General features: G+C 44.7%; 1 protein-coding gene across 1 annotated transcript; it reads left to right on the forward strand.

Moving 5' to 3' along the window:
• The first annotated feature begins 702 nt into the window (after positions 1–702).
• Positions 703–5,067, forward strand: GFY (golgi associated olfactory signaling regulator). The gene is made up of 3 exons (XM_084808448.1): positions 703–838; positions 1,669–1,845; positions 4,039–5,067. The coding sequence occupies exons 2-3, from the start codon at positions 1,713–1,715 to the stop codon at positions 4,302–4,304; spliced, it is 399 nt and encodes a 132-aa protein (XP_084664574.1). The 5' UTR covers positions 703–838; positions 1,669–1,712; the 3' UTR covers positions 4,305–5,067.
• The last annotated feature ends 10,201 nt before the right edge of the window (positions 5,068–15,268 follow it).

The raw sequence follows: 15,268 nt of genomic DNA on the forward strand, positions 1-15,268 counted from the left end.
GGTGCAATTAATCCTAAAGCTTTAATTATTCATTAAAACATGGTCCCAGCTAATTGGATATCTGGGGCTGAAAGCAAGTGAAAGCTTGGGAATTTAGGACTCTTTAAGGGCCCACTTGGAATACAAGCTGCATATACCAGCTCCTTCCTTAAGGCTTTTTTTACAAATGGAAAGGAAAAGCTTGTATGCCTTTTCTGAGTGACCGCTTATGCAGTTTTCCTTCTAACAGCATAGAGCCAAAATCAGCTAAAATCAATGTCAGTATGTCTTCTCAATCTGGATCATTCACAATACTGATGGCTCTTGAACTTGTTGATTTTTAGAAGCCATTTTGGCCCAGCCTAGTGTGTTACGGTAACAGAGATGAACATTCAGGAAGACCTTTTATTCTAATGATTAGTAGTCGTTTTGGGGTTCCTTCACATGGAGCTTTTATCCTGCTATTGAGATTGCTTACTCACGGATGTTTGCAGGTCCTTTTCATGACATCGTTAACCTCCAGGGCACATCCAGAGGTATTTCCTGCTTATTCCATCTCAAAAAGATCCAGAACTAATGAACAATCTTTTAAAAGTCAGAATGTTACATGATTAAACAGCCACTAGATGGCGCAGTTTCATTGAGTTCTATGGAACCTTGAAAATTAAAAGCTCCCCCTCTCAGCAATCACGTGGTCTCTTTCTAGGAGCCTGCTGTAAACTCAGAAAGGCTTCACAACGGGAGGACTGTGGGTTGTTACTTTAATGTAAAGGCAACCTTGGTTTCCTATGGAACAGGGACTTCACTTTCTTTTAGGATCTTCAGTAAAATCGACCAGTTAATTCTGATTTTGCAATCTGTACGTATTATTTAAATATAAGCAAGGTATCTGACAAAAGCCAGAGAGGCAGCCCTAAATAATGCAGCAAGGATTCAGTTATCAGAAAAGGTTGATAATCAAACCGTTGGTGGTCTGGAGACCACGCCTCCTGTTCCTTTGCAGGGGCGTAATGGAGCCAGGGTTCGCAGGGATGCAGTGCAGAGCCTGTTTTTTCTACTAGCAGGGATGCTGATCTCACCTGCCACCCCACTCAGGCTTCCTTGTTCCCTCTGGGTTTAGCTGCAATCTTCACAGTAGCTGTGGGGGCAGGGGGGAGGCAGAATGTATTTTCCTAGCAACAGTATATTGTTCCATGTTGTCATGCAAAGTATTTTGCTTGGTCTTGAATGGGCATTTAAGACCCGTTTGCTTCACAAAAGACCTGTTCCTGATGGAAGTGAAAATTGCCAGAAGGGGGTTGTTGATAAGGATCACTACAGCTGCCTAAATTTTTGGACTCTCTTTGGAGGTGGGTCTTGTCAGTGGGCCCCTGCTGGGGGGTAGGCCCTCAGCAGGTGCCCAACCACGCCTACCCTTACGCTGGCCCTGACACACTGTAAAACTGTTAATGAGGCAGGGCGATTGCAGGATAAAAGCCTCGTCTGGAAGCACCCACAGAAAAAGTGAAATCAGTAGGGTTGGATTGGCCAGAGAGGCAGGCTAGGATTAATGAGATTGGTACGTTAGGTGAGGTGTGTGATTCCTGGCTTCTCTGGATTTGGGCCTAACAGGTTATAGTAAGTGGAAATTGGGAGCCAGGACTCATTATGCTCTCTGTGTAACATCATTCTTTTTCCTTCCCTACACAGGGCAACTGGGAGTGGGGGAACCTCATGGGGCAGCCAGCCATGCCATGGGGCTGTTCCTGGGGGTCTGCGGGCTACTGCTATGCCTCTTCATTGGGGTCTATTGTGCCTACAGCCGGGGGTCCAAGAAGGAGCCATTTTCCCACCACCGCCTATATGAGGATGGATTTGATGACCCAGGTAAGTGTGGTCACCTGGGCCTTTGGGAAGTAGGGTGCCCAGGTGTCCTATTTCACAGAGGGCAGTCCTCTGTTTAAAGAACTGTCAGAGGACTGTTCTAGGTGTCCTCTATTTCATGGGCCACCGAACCCAAGTCTGGTTTAAAGTCAAAGAACCGTAAGTCAGGAGAGCAGCAGGGGCCTTAAAGTTGCCCATTGAGAGTTGATACCTGGACAGTGGACGGAGCAGGCACATAGGTCACCTGGTTAGAATTCCTTACTGTGGTGAGGTTTACGGTATTCCTTTTTAAGGTTGCAATCCTACGCGTGTTTAAATAGAAAGAAAGTCCTACAATTCCCAGTGTGCCCCAGTCAGCATGGCTGGCCAGAGGCATCCTGGGTATGATAGGACTTTTTTTCTGTCTAAACACGCATATATTTGTGCCTTACATGAAATTTGTTCTTTCTAAATTTGCATTTATGCATATATGTCAGGGGTGTTGAACCTCTTTCGATCCAAGGGCCAAATTCCATTGTGAAGAAGCCCTGGGTCCCCTGCATTCCAGTGGTGGGCGGGCCAAAGGCAAAAGGGGCAGGACCAAAAAAGACCAGCATATTTTAGCTTAATCTCTTCCTGCCAGTCAGTAAGCCTTAAGAGAGGCATTTCAAAACCTTTTAGTGCTAGTTTTTTTCCTTTAAAGCCATAAACGGTTTGGGACCAAGTTACTTGAAGGACTGCCTTCACCCATTTCAGCCTGCCCAAGATCAGAAAGAGAGGCCCTTCTCATTTGCCCACCCATGAGAGCATTCAGGTGGGTGATTGCACATGAGAGGGCCTTCTCTGCAGTGGCTCCACACCTTTGGAACAAGTTGCCATTGGAGGTCTGCCATGCTCTCTCATTGCAGGCTTTTAAGAAGGCCTTGAAAACTTAATAGTTTACCGTGGCCTTCTCTTGATATGACTGCTAATGTTGCTGTTACTGCCATTATAATTGTTGCTGGTTTTATTGTTGGCTTTTATTGTTGTTTTTATTACTTTTAATATTATAACTATTTTATGTATTTTATTGCTGTAAGCCACCTTGGGAGGGCTTCTGCCCTAAAAGGCGACCAAGAAATGTTTTAAATAAATAAATAAGAATTAGGATGGGGAAAAAACTGCACAAAAGCTTGAAAGCCACCAAATGACCAGAGGCCAGGTGAAGAAGGTGTGGCCTTCTGGAGAACCCCAGCGGACTGGATTGGGACCCTAGGCAGGCTGGATTTGAGCCCGGATCAGAGGTTCTGCACTCCAAAAATGCATGCAAAAATGCATATATTCAGGGAAATAACATGTAAAATTAGGAAAGTTGCTTGCAAAAAATGTGCACATTAGGCAAAAATGCATGCATTAGGAGAAATGTGCAGAAAAAGAGTTATGAATTGTATGTAAGCTTATAAAAAAAAACTTTGCAGTTTGGGACAAGATGAATTTAAGACTGGAGAAATTCGAGATGAACTGATGGTTGGAAAAATGAGAGGAACCGAAACGGACAGATTCATCCATCCCTTCTGAAACCCTGGATAGCTGCTGTCAGACAACATAGGCAAGATTGAGCTTGATGGACCAGTGGTCTGAGGTGGTAAAGAGCAGCTTTGCAAGATTTTGCTCATTCACCATGAAAGAATATGGAAACAGGATGGAGTTATTCCCAGTTAGGTTCACATGGAGTATGTAGCACTGGATCTGCTGGGACAGACCATAACTTGGGGCAGTGGAGGCTGGAGGCTGTGAATCCACTCTGGGTTTCAGCCAGAACAAGCCAGAAGACTAAAGGAGCTATCCAGATGCTGAACGTTATTCCCAAAATGGGTTCAGCACCTTGGATAGCTCCTTTAGAGTTCTGACTGGAACCCAGAGTGGATTTACAGCCCCTCTGACACCAGCGCCACCAGCCCCTACTGGCTTGGCAGTAGAACACACGCTTTTCACACAGAAGGGCCCAGGTTCTGTCCTCTCCATCTTCTTTTACAAAAAGGATCTTGAGTAGCAGGTGCTAAAAACAACCCTCGTCTGAGCCCATGGAAAGGCGTTGCCAATCATCACGTGCCAGGCTGTATGACCTGAATGTGGAGTGGCTTCATGTGCCATCGATCACACATGGCACCTAGTGTGTAGTAACGTGATGGAATGATCCACAAGATCTTTTAGTTTTTTCTCTCACTTTCTTCCCAGCCCTCTTCCTGGACAGCCCAAAGGATTATGACTGGTTCTTCTACGAGACCGATGGTTATGTCTACCCAGCGCCCTCTCAAACCCACCCTAAACCAATCCAGACCCTCTCGATCCCAGCTCTCAAGCAACCTCCCCCTGGTCTCGAAATGTCACCGGAGAAACTTGCAGCTTCGAAGGCAGCTCAAGACTCCAAGCCGCCACAGACAAATGCCGTGAAGCTGGAGTGCTTGTCCCCAGCCAATCTACGCCCTGGGAATGTCATCTGAGGCCGCGGTCCTCTCCAGCAGACCCCAGCAATCTGGGCTATGTGCACATATCCCTGTCTGGAATCTCTAGGCCAGGTGTAGGCAGAAGGTAGATCAGGGTCTACTGGTAACCGATTTGTTGGATGATTTACAGTAGACCAGCAAGGTTTTCTGGCTCCCCAAAATAGCAACGATTAAAAGACGCCCACCCACCCCAAATTAGGTGTTTAGAAGATCTGATCTGTAGAAACTAGATTTGTCATCCCACTGCATGGCTCATGTGGAGCAGTAGATAATTGGCTCCGCCCCCTAAGCCACCATTTTGTACCTGGCTCTGCCCCCAGGCCACCATTTTCTACCTGGCTCTGGTTGGTTGATCTCACGGTTCTAGTAAAAAACAAAGTAGATTTTGCAATCCTGAAGCCTGCCCATCCCTGGTTTAGAGTATGTTAATTGCAAGCCTGTCTCCAGGTGTCCCCACCTTTGGAAGTGATATGGGCAGCTGCCAGACGTAGGGCCTTCTCAGTAGTGGTGCCTCTTCTGTGGTAGTCTTGTTCCGTATGTTGTCCTTTGGTGCTGAATGTGGGTTTTTTTAGGTATCAGGTAAAAACTGCTTTTTTCCTGGGCTTTTCATGGTTTTGGATTTTTAAATGGTTGTTAGCATGACTGATTTTAATGCTGCTGAGTATGTTTTATTAATTGCAATGGATTTTGTTGTTGTTACTGTATGATTTATTTTTCCTGATCAAAGTTTTTTTTTAATTAAATACAGAAGATACAGCTCATGCTATAGGACTTATTTTTTTGTAAATCACCATGCCCCTTTCCTTTCACTTGCTAGGTGTAGAAAATGTATCTTCTTTCTAGTGGGAGAATATATGTTTTTAATGTGCTGTTGTAAGCTGTCCTGAGAAATATGATTTGAAAGGCTGGATAAAATTATTTCAAATAAAGGAAAAGATCCAAGGCGACCCTATCAGGAAGCTGCATTTCCTAATGTAGAATCCCTGTCAACCCCTTAGAAGCACAGGGGTTGGCCTTAGGGACTTGGGGAAGGGAACTCTGCACATGCTTAGAGATATTCTAGCCTCCTACATCAATCCATGGAGAAGGGGGAATCATCCTAATTTTAAGTAATAGGTCTGCCAGATTTTCCACCAGCTTTTAGCTGTGCCTTTCACATGAACTTGATTATAAAGGCCAACACATTATTTAAGGTGTCAGAAGACTCTGTGTGTGTGTGTGTGTGTGTGTGTGTGTTTGCAACAACCACTTGACACGTTTACCACTCAATTAGCTTGATCTGTAGATAGCTGTAGAGGTGTGACCATGCTTATCTCCATGATGTAAAAAGCCTCACCTGCTGATTTCTGCACCTTAGAAGAAAGGCACAAAAGCAGACTTGGCTAGCGTGTCTTCTCGTTGTTTGGTAAACCTATCCTAAAACAACAATTTATGGTGTGCAATGTAGTTTTGCCAAAATTAAAATATCTCTACATTTGTGGCAGGAGTGTAATTCTCTACTCGAACACCAGATGGCAACATGGGGTCAAAGATACCATCCTAAATAAGCTCCTTAGGGAAATCTGAGCTCTACTGTCTGGACAAGATGCAGGTGTGGGAGTTGAACAGGAAGAAGTGTGGCGTTCGAAAACTCCTAACCTTTACTGTTGGCTAAGTAAGCAACTTGAAAGAGCGTTGGTTTCTTTATTATTGCTGAAGGATTGCATGGCCTCGCATAACCTCAGTCAGATGTAATGAAACACACACGCAAAATATACTTCTTGCTCAGTTGTGTAGGAACGAACACACGCACAGAGCCAGATTCCTCTTTCCCCAGAGCACTAGCAGGGAGAGAGCCTAGCACCAACTAGCCATTGTGCTGGATTACACTGATAAGTTGAATCCATACTGGTGAAGCTCTTCTTTGCGTCATTGCCTCCTGCGTGTCCCCAGACATTGATTAAATTCCTGGCTTTCTGCTTCTTAAGCCCGACAGACGGTGTCTGCTCTTCTCTCCCCCTCTCCCTTCAGTCTCTTCTGTCTCTCTCTTCCACTTCTCCAGAGATGGGTTCAACATCCTTCCTCCACCCTGGATTGCAACCAAGTTGGCTGTTCCTGATCCCTGCCCTCAACAGTCCCCATAGGCAGGCCACTGTGCTGTAGTGAGATGTGCAAATGTTGTGCCAGACTCTTTCCAAATGCAGATTCAGTTGCTGCGAAGTAGAGATAGGAACAAGGAGGTGCAAATCCCAACCCAAAGTTTCATTTGCAGTGTGCCATTGTCTCCTTTTACCAAAATTCCCCTACTGCTGTAGGGCTTGTATTTCACCAGAGTTAAACGAAATTGGTTTAAAGCTTCATAAGATCTAGAAGAATTGCAAAAGAACTAATGGCAAAGGTAGGGATGAGCAAACGAGTGATGTTCCAGTTCGCCAGGATTCTCCTAATATCACCTCACTGCTTGTTTTGTGTCCTGTTCCAGTTTGTGATGGCTGCTTGTTCTGTGCAAATGGGAAACTTGTGCAAATCGAGCTGAGAACGAATGGGAGATTTGCTCAAATTTCCCCAAATGTGCACACATTTCCTCCATAGACTAACGTGGGGCTGATTCAGCCTACTGAAGAAATTTGTGCAAATCAAACTGGGACTCGGGAACAAAACGAACAGAAGCACGTGTTTGACAATTTGCTAATATTTTTGGCGGACATGTGCTCGTGCTTGGAGCTTCGAACAGGGCATGCTTGTGTGTTTTCTGAGGAAAAAGGAAACCTCATACATCCCTAGTTAAAGGTGCCGTTATGGGCAGTAAAGCAATTCAGGATAACTGTGTGCGTCCTCCTAGAGTCTAGGACCTAGACAGCAATGGTTGCTTAGATAGGTTTTATCGGATGCAGCAGTTGTTATACTCTCTTTGAAATAGGCATCGTCGTTCACTGTGTGAAAGGCTGAAAGGGGGAAACTAGTTAGGATGGACATTGATCGCTTACAGTTTGTAGACAGAACTCTAAACCAGTTGTCATGGGAACTGAAGCGGGGACAGGGCCTAGCTGACAGACAGAAACCCACTGAGATGACATTGCTCTATGTGCCCTTGAGAGGGGTTGGACAACAACTCCTAACATCCCCCAGCTAGCGCAGCCTTTCCAACACATCCGGAGGGCACTAGGTTGAGGAAGGTAGGCGTAAGTTGACCACCCTCCCACCCACTGAGAAGTCCGATCTCCTGACATCACTGTTGCTCTGATCAGTGTCATTATGGTTTGATTCAGGTATACACCCCGGAGAGCTGAGTTCAAAGCGAAGCCCTTTGGAACACGGTTCAGCTCTTCAGCAAGTTATTTAAAGTAACTTTGACTAAATCTGAGCTGTTTGATAGCTCAGATCTATCTAAGGCCTTGCAAGATCTGCTTGCCATACCTTAGACCTGAACCATCTAGCTGGCTGGGTTTAGCAAAATTCTTTAGTAAATTCCCAGTGAGTTCCCTAACAAAGCAAACAAGCAGACGATGCCTAGATTAGAATATGCTCATTGAATATAATATATGCTAGGCACTTGAAAGATTTGGGGCCCAGGTCTGTAGGACACAAATTTGCATATGCTAATTTTTATTTATATTACTAGGATTTATTTAAATTTCATAGGAGGCAAAGCCAGTCCATCAATATCTCATCCAAATAATCGCAGATAAATCTTTCAATTAACTTGCCCCATGACCCAGATCATCCCAAACCAGTAGAAAAAGTTTATTTCCCCTAAGTTCAATTGCCATTCAGGGAAATATTTGAGGGGGAGGTGTAAGGGGTGTTGCAGTATGTGAGAAGGGGAGAATTAACCCTTTCCTCCCCAGCTGTAATCCCCCTTGATAATTGCCCACTGCATGGCAATGAAGCTTGGGGGGGGGGGACTTCAGTTGGCTCCAATAGACACTCGGGGCTTTGCAGAATAAATCTGGGGCCCTGCGAAAGATACTGATGTTGGGGCTCCATCAGCCCAGGCCTAGTAACACCTGTGAATGTAATAAAACAACAGGTCATCAACAGAACACATTTGGAACTGGGCATTTTCCAGAGACAGGACGTTTGTTAGATCACACTCCAGGAGAGAGCGGAGGACAGGAAGGCCTGGCGTGCTATGGTCCATGGGGTCACGAAGAGTCAGACGCGACTGAATGACTGAGCAACAACAACAATAATAGTAATAATACTTAGTATTATATAGTAATTTCTCACCCAATTTCTCTCCTTAACACTAACAAAATAACCTTGAAAATGGGCCATAATTACTGTTTCATGTTACAGATGGGAGAGGGGGAAAGAAAGAGGCTTCCCTGCTTCACGGCAGAGTGGAGTGGCTCACAGCACACCCTGAAGAGGAAACAATGGATGATGGGGTAGATGGATGGGTGAAGACATTATTAGATTAACAAAATAGATTAGATTTCTTAGAACATGAGTGTGAGATGGATGGAGCAGAGGAAAGGATAATGACGTTAGTTGTTGATTAGATGGAGGGGAACCCTAAAAAGAATGAAACAAAATTACCACTGGAATTCATTGTTTCCTTTCAGATGGCTATTTGGAAATTCGTTGCATTCCTACAGACATTCAGAAAGAACTGATGCATGCCAGTGGTTACTGCGCTAACATTCATTTTCCATATATCCCAGCACAGGGAGAACTCTAGGGCAGGGATGGGCAGAAATGTAAACCAGGAGCTACTAGCAGATCACTGGGTGATTTGCAATAGATCAGCAACTGTTTCTGACCTCCAGTTGCCTAACAATTGTTGTTGTTCAGTCGTTCAGTCGTGTCCGACTCTTTGTGACCCCATGGACCATAGCATGCCAGGCCTTCCTGTCCTGCGCTCTCTCCCGGAGTGTGCTCAAGTTCATATTCATTGCATCGGTGAGGCTATCTAGCCATCTCATCCTCTGCCGTCCCCTTCTCCTTTTGCCTTCAGTCTTTCCCAGCATCAGGGTCTTTTCCAGAGAGTTTTCTCTTCGCATTAGGTGGCCAAAATATTTGAGCTTCAGCTTCAGTATCTGTCCTTCCAATGAGCAGGCAGGGTCGATTTCCTTTAGGATTGACTGATTTGACCTCCTTGCAGTCCAGGGCACTCGTAAGAGTCTTCTCCAGCACCACAGTTCGAAAGCATCAATTCTTTGGCGCTCAGCCTTCCTTATAGTCCAGCTCTCACAGCCATACATTACTACTGGGAAAACCATAGCTTTGATTAGACGGACCTTTGTCGGCAAGGTGATGTCTCTGCTTCTGACTATGCTGTCTAGGTTTGCCATAGCTTTCCTCCCAAGGAGCAAGCGTCTTTTAATTTCATGGCTACAGTCACCGTCTGCGGTGATCTTGGAGCCCAAGAAAGTAAAATCTGTCGCTGCTTCCATTTCTTCCCCTTCTATATGCCAGGAAGTGATGGGGCCAGATGCCATGATCTTTGTTTTTTTAATGTTGAGTTTCAAACCAGCTTTTGCACTCTCCTCTTTCACCCTCAACAAGAGGCTCTTGAGATCCTCTTCGCTTTCTGCCATTAGGGTGGTATCGTCTGCGTATCTGAGGTTGTTGATAATTCTCCCGGCAATCTTAATTCTGACCTGTGATTCATCCAACCCGGCGTTTCTCATGATGTACTCTGCATATAAGTTAAATAAGCAGGGCGACAATATGCAACCTTGTCGTACTCCTTTCCCAATTTTGAACCAATCAGTTATTCCATGTCTGGTTCTTACTGTTGCTTCTTGTCCCTTGTACAGATTTCTCAGGAGACAGGTAAGGTGGTCTGGTACTCCCATCACTTTCAGAATTTGCCACAGTTTGTTGTGATCCACACAATCAAAGGCTTTAGCGTAGTCAATGAAGCAGAAATAGACCTTTTTCTGGAATTCTCTTGCTTTCTCCATGATCCAGCGAATGTTGGCGATTTGATCTCTAGTTCCTCTGCCTCTTTGAAACCCAGCTTGTACTTCTGGTAGTTCTTGGTTCGCATACTGCTGAAGCCTTGCTTGTAGGATTTTGAGCATCACCTTGCTGGCATGTGAAATGAGCGCAATGGTGCGGTAGTTTGAACACTCTTTGGCGTTGCCCTTCTTTGGAATTGGAATGTAAACTGACCTTTTCCAGTCTTGTGGCCATTGTTGATTGTTCCAAATTTGTTGGCATATTGAGTGCAGCACTTTAACAGCATCATCTTCTAGGATTTTAAATAGCCCAGCTGGAATACTGTCATCTCCGCTAGCGTTGTTGTTAGTAATGCTTCCTAAGGCCCACTTGACTTCACTCTTGAGGATGTCCAGCTCAAGTTCAGTGACCGCACTCTCATGGCTATCAGGGACATTAAGATCTTTCCTGTATAGTTCTTCTGTGTATTCTTCCCACCTCTTCTTAATCTCATCTGCTTCTGTTAGGTCCCTGCCTTCTTTGTCCTTTATCATGCCCGTCTTTGCACAAAACGTTCCCTTGAGATCTCTGATTTTCTTGAAGAGATCTCTAGTCTTTCCCATTCTGTTGTTTTCCTCGATTTCTTTGCATTGTTCATTTAAGAAGGCCTTCTTGTCTCTCCTGGAACTCTGCATTCAGTTGGATATATCTTCCCCTTTCTCCCTTGCTTTTCACTTCCCTTCTTTCCTCAGCTACTTGTAAAGCCTCATCAGACAGCCACTTGGCTTTCTTGCATTTCTTTTTCTTTGGGATGGATTGAGTTGCTGCCTCCTGAACAATGTTATGGACCTCCGTCCATAGTTCCTCAGGTACTCTGTCTATCAGGTCTAATCCCTGAAATCTACTCCTCACCTCCACTGTATATTCATAGGGGATATGATTTAGGTCATACCTGAATGGTTTAGTGGCTTTCCCTACGTTCTTCAATTTAAGCCGAAATTTTGCAAGAAGCAGCTCATGATCTGAGCCACAGTCAGCTCCAGGTCTTGTTTTTACTGACTGTATAGAGCTTTTCCATCTTTGGCTGCAAAGGACATAATCAATCTGATTTCGATATTGACCATCTGGTGATGTCCATGTGTAGAGACGCCTCTTGTGCTGTTGGAAAAGAGTGTTTGCTATGATCAGCGTGTTCTCTTGGCAAAACTCTATTAGCTTTTGTCCTGCTTCATTTTGTACACCAAGGCCATGCCTGCCTGTTATCCCGGTGATTTCTTGACTTCCTACTTTAGCATTCCAATCCCCTATGATGAAGAGGACATCTTTTTTTGGTGTTAGTTCTAGAAGATGTTGTAGGTCTTCATAGAACCGATCAACCTCAGCTTCTTCGGCCTCAGTGGTTGGGGCATAGACTTGAATTACTGTGATGTTGAATGGTTTGCCTTGGATTCGTACTGAGATCATTCTATCGTTTTTAAGATTGTACCCCAGTACTGCTTTTCCCACCCTTTTGTTGACTGAGTGCTACTCCATTTCTTCTAAGGGATTCTTGCCCACAGTAGTAGATATGATGGTCACCTGAATTAAATTCACCCATGCCTGTCCATTTGAGTTCGCTGATTCCCAAGATGTCGATGTTCAGTCTTGCCATCTCATGTTTGACCATCTCCAGCTTACCTTGATTCATTGATCTTACATTCCAGGTTCCTAAACAATATTGTTCTTTACAGCATCGGATTTTCTTTTCACCACCAGACACATCCACAGCTGAGTGTCCTTTCGGCTTTGGCCCAGCCGCTTCACTCTTTCTGGCGCTACTTGGAAATACCCTCTGCTCTTCCCCAGTAGTATATTGGACACCTTCCGACCTGAGGGGCTCATCTTCCGGCATCATCTCTTTTAGCCTTGTGATACATTCCATGGGGTTTTCTTGGCAAGAATACTGGAGTGGGTTGCCATTTCCTTCTCCAGTGGACCACATTTTGTCAGAACTCTCTGCCATGACCTGTCCATCTTGGGTGGCCCTGCACGGCATAGCTTATGGCTTCACTGAGTTACGCAAGCCCCTTCGCCACAACAAGGCAGTGATCCATGCCTAACAATAGCAGCAGGCAAAAAGCTCCCTGCTGCCCCTACCTTCCTGACTTGTGTTGCTGCTAACTTCCTCCTACAGAAAGTGGGGGAAGGAACTAGAGGACCAGCTATCCTTGACTTGATCCTAACCAACAGAGATGACTGAGTGGATAAAGTAGTAGTTACAGGGAAAGCAACCATGTTATAGTTGAGTTCTTGGTTCTAAGGGAAGCAAAAGCCGAGTGTAGTCAAACGCATACCCTGGATTTTAGGAAAGCTGATTTTTAAAAACTCAGAACAATGATGAGTAAGGTCCCATGGCAAGTGACTCTAACGAGAAAAGGAGTCCAATATGGGTGAGAGTTTAAAAAAAAGGAAATTCTCAAGGCACAATTACAAACAATTCCAACAAAAGGTGGAAGACAACAAAAGAAGCCAATGTGGCTTCAAAAAAGCTTACAGATGACCTGAAAACAAAAAAAGGACACATATAGGAAGTGGAAGGAAGGCCAAGCTACAAAGGAAGAGTACAGGCAAGGTAGCACAGAATTGCAGGGATGGCGTCAGGAAGGCTAAAGCCGAGAACGAGCTAAGGTTAGTGAGGGATGCTAAAAGCAAGAAAAAAGCTTTCTTCAGCTATGTGCAGAGTAAAAGACAGAGGAAAGAAATGGTGGTTCAGCTATTAAATAAGGATGGCAAAATGATAACAGATGACAAAGAAAAGGCAGAAGTGCTCAATTCCTACTTTGGCTCAGTCTTCTCCCAAAAGAGGGTCTATGAGACCCCTGGCAAAGGCGAAGTACAGGTTGAAGGGGCAGGAGTGCAGCTTGAGATCAATAGGCATATGGTCAAAGAACACCTAATTACTTTGAATGAGTTCAAATCTCTAGGGCCAGATGAACTGCATCCTAGAGTAATAAAGGAACTGGCAGAAGCCACTGTCTATTATCTTTGAGAAACCATGGAGGACGGGTGAAGTGCCAGATGACTGGAGGAGAGCTAATGTTGTCCCTATCTTCAAAATGGGAAAAAGGAGGAACCTGGGAACTATAGACCAGCCAGTCTGACATCCATCTCTGGGAAAATTCTGGAGCAGATGATAAAGCAATCCATCTGTAAGCACCTTGAAAACAATGCAGTGATTACGCAAAGTCAACATGGATTTGTCAAGAACAAATCCTGCCAGATGAATCTGATCTCATTTTTTGATCAGGTAACCTCCCTTGTGGACTGTGGGAATGCTGTGGACATAATATACCTTGACTTCAGCAAAGCTTTCAACAAAGTGCCCCATGATATCCTGATTAGCAAACTAGCTAAAGGTGGGCCAGATGAAACAACTCTCAGGTGGATCCACAGTTGGCTACAGAATCAGACCCAAAGAGTGCTTATCAATGAGATCTTCTCAAACTGGGGAGAAGTAACGAGCGGGGTACTGCAGGGCTCAGTCCTGGGCCCAGTGCTCTTCAACATTTGTATTAATGACTTGGAGGAGGAGGTGCAGGGAATGCTGATCAAATTTGCAGATGACACAAAACTGGGCAGGATAGCCAATACCCTGGATGACAGAAACAAAATTCAAAGTGATCTTGATAGGCTGGAGTGCTGGACAGAAAACAACAGAATGGCATTTAACAGGGATAAATGCCAAGTTCTGCACCTAAGAAGACAAAGGCACAGTTACAAGGTGGGGGATAGTTGGCTCAACCATACACGTGAGAGGGATCTTGAAATTGTTGTAGATCACAAACTGAATATGAGCCAACAATGTGATGTGGCTGCAAAAAAGGCCAATGCTATTTTGGGCTGCATTAATAGAAGCATCGCTTCCAAATCCCGGGAAGTACTAGTTCCCTTCTACTTAGCACTGGTTAGGCCCCATCTGGAGTACTGTGTCCAGTTCTGGGTCCCACACTTTAAGAAGGATGCAGACAAACTGGAGATGGTTCAGAGGAGGGCGACAAGGATGATCAGGGGACTGGAAACAAAGCCCTATGAGGAGAGACTGAAAGAACTGGGCACGTTTAGCCTTGGGAAAAGAAGACTGAGGGGATATAGGATAGCACTCTTCAAGTCCTTGAAAGGTTGTCACAGAGAGGAAGGCCAGGATGTCTTCTTGATCATCCCAGAGTGCAGGACATGGATGAATGGGCTCAAGTTAGAGGAAGCCAGATTCCAGCTGAATATCAGGAAAAACACCCTGACTGTTACAGCAATACGACAATGGAACCAATTCCCTAGGGAGGTAGTGGGCTCCCCCGCACTGGAGGCATTCAAGATGAAGCTGGACAGCCTCTTGTCAGGGAAGCTTTGAATTGGATTCCTGCATTGAGCAGGGGGTTGGCCTCGATGGTCTTATAGGCCCCTTCCAACCCTAGGTTGCTGAAAGAGAATGGCTGGGGGGGAAACCAGGAGTGGAAGGACTTGTGAGCTGGTACTGATAACAAATTCATCCTGTCCCTTAATTCTGGGCATTATGTTCGCCTGACTGAGCCACTGTTTCCCCCTTGCTCTGGTTGATTGGTTCTAGTCAAAAGCAAAGATCATCCTGCAAGTCTGAAGTCTTCCCACCTCACCTCTATGTAGTCAGTGTGACTGCTAGACAAAGAGAGTGAGAGAGAAGCAGAACACAGACAACTATTTACAAAGGCATGTAGGTTACCATATGATGCATGCAACAACTTGGCTGTAACTAGGAATGGATGAATCTGTCCATTTTGGTTTCTCTCAGTTTCTCATTTTTCCAATAGTAAGTTCAGTTCACCTGGAACTTTGAGAATATTTTAAAGGTTTCATGAAAATTCATCAGCATTTTTGTGCATGGTTCTCCTATGCATTTTGTCTAATATACACATTTTGTGCAAGCAATTACCCCAATATAATGCATTTTGGAACATTATTTCCCCGATGATACATTTTTTTTTTATTGGAGAACTCCATTACAACATTTGGAGAGGTGCAAATTTCAAAGGATAACTGTATTTCGATTTGCATAGTGGTTCTAAAGAGTGGAATTAGAT

The sequence above is a fragment of the Heloderma suspectum genome, chromosome 6, assembly GCF_057233095.1.
Source record: "Heloderma suspectum isolate Gila_16-S chromosome 6, 16-S_ref, whole genome shotgun sequence".
Taxonomy (NCBI): domain Eukaryota; kingdom Metazoa; phylum Chordata; class Lepidosauria; order Squamata; family Helodermatidae; genus Heloderma; species Heloderma suspectum.

What these genes read in the sequence shown, in the direction of transcription:
- GFY (XM_084808448.1), top strand. Translation starts at nt 1,713, where the DNA reads ATGGGGCTGTTCCTGGGGGTCTGCGGGCTACTGCTATGCCTCTTCATT. An exon ending in GGATGGATTTGATGACCCAG is followed by an intron (nt 1,846 to 4,038) that starts GTAAGTGTGGTC and finishes CTTTCTTCCCAG; the next exon opens with CCCTCTTCCTGGACAGCCCA.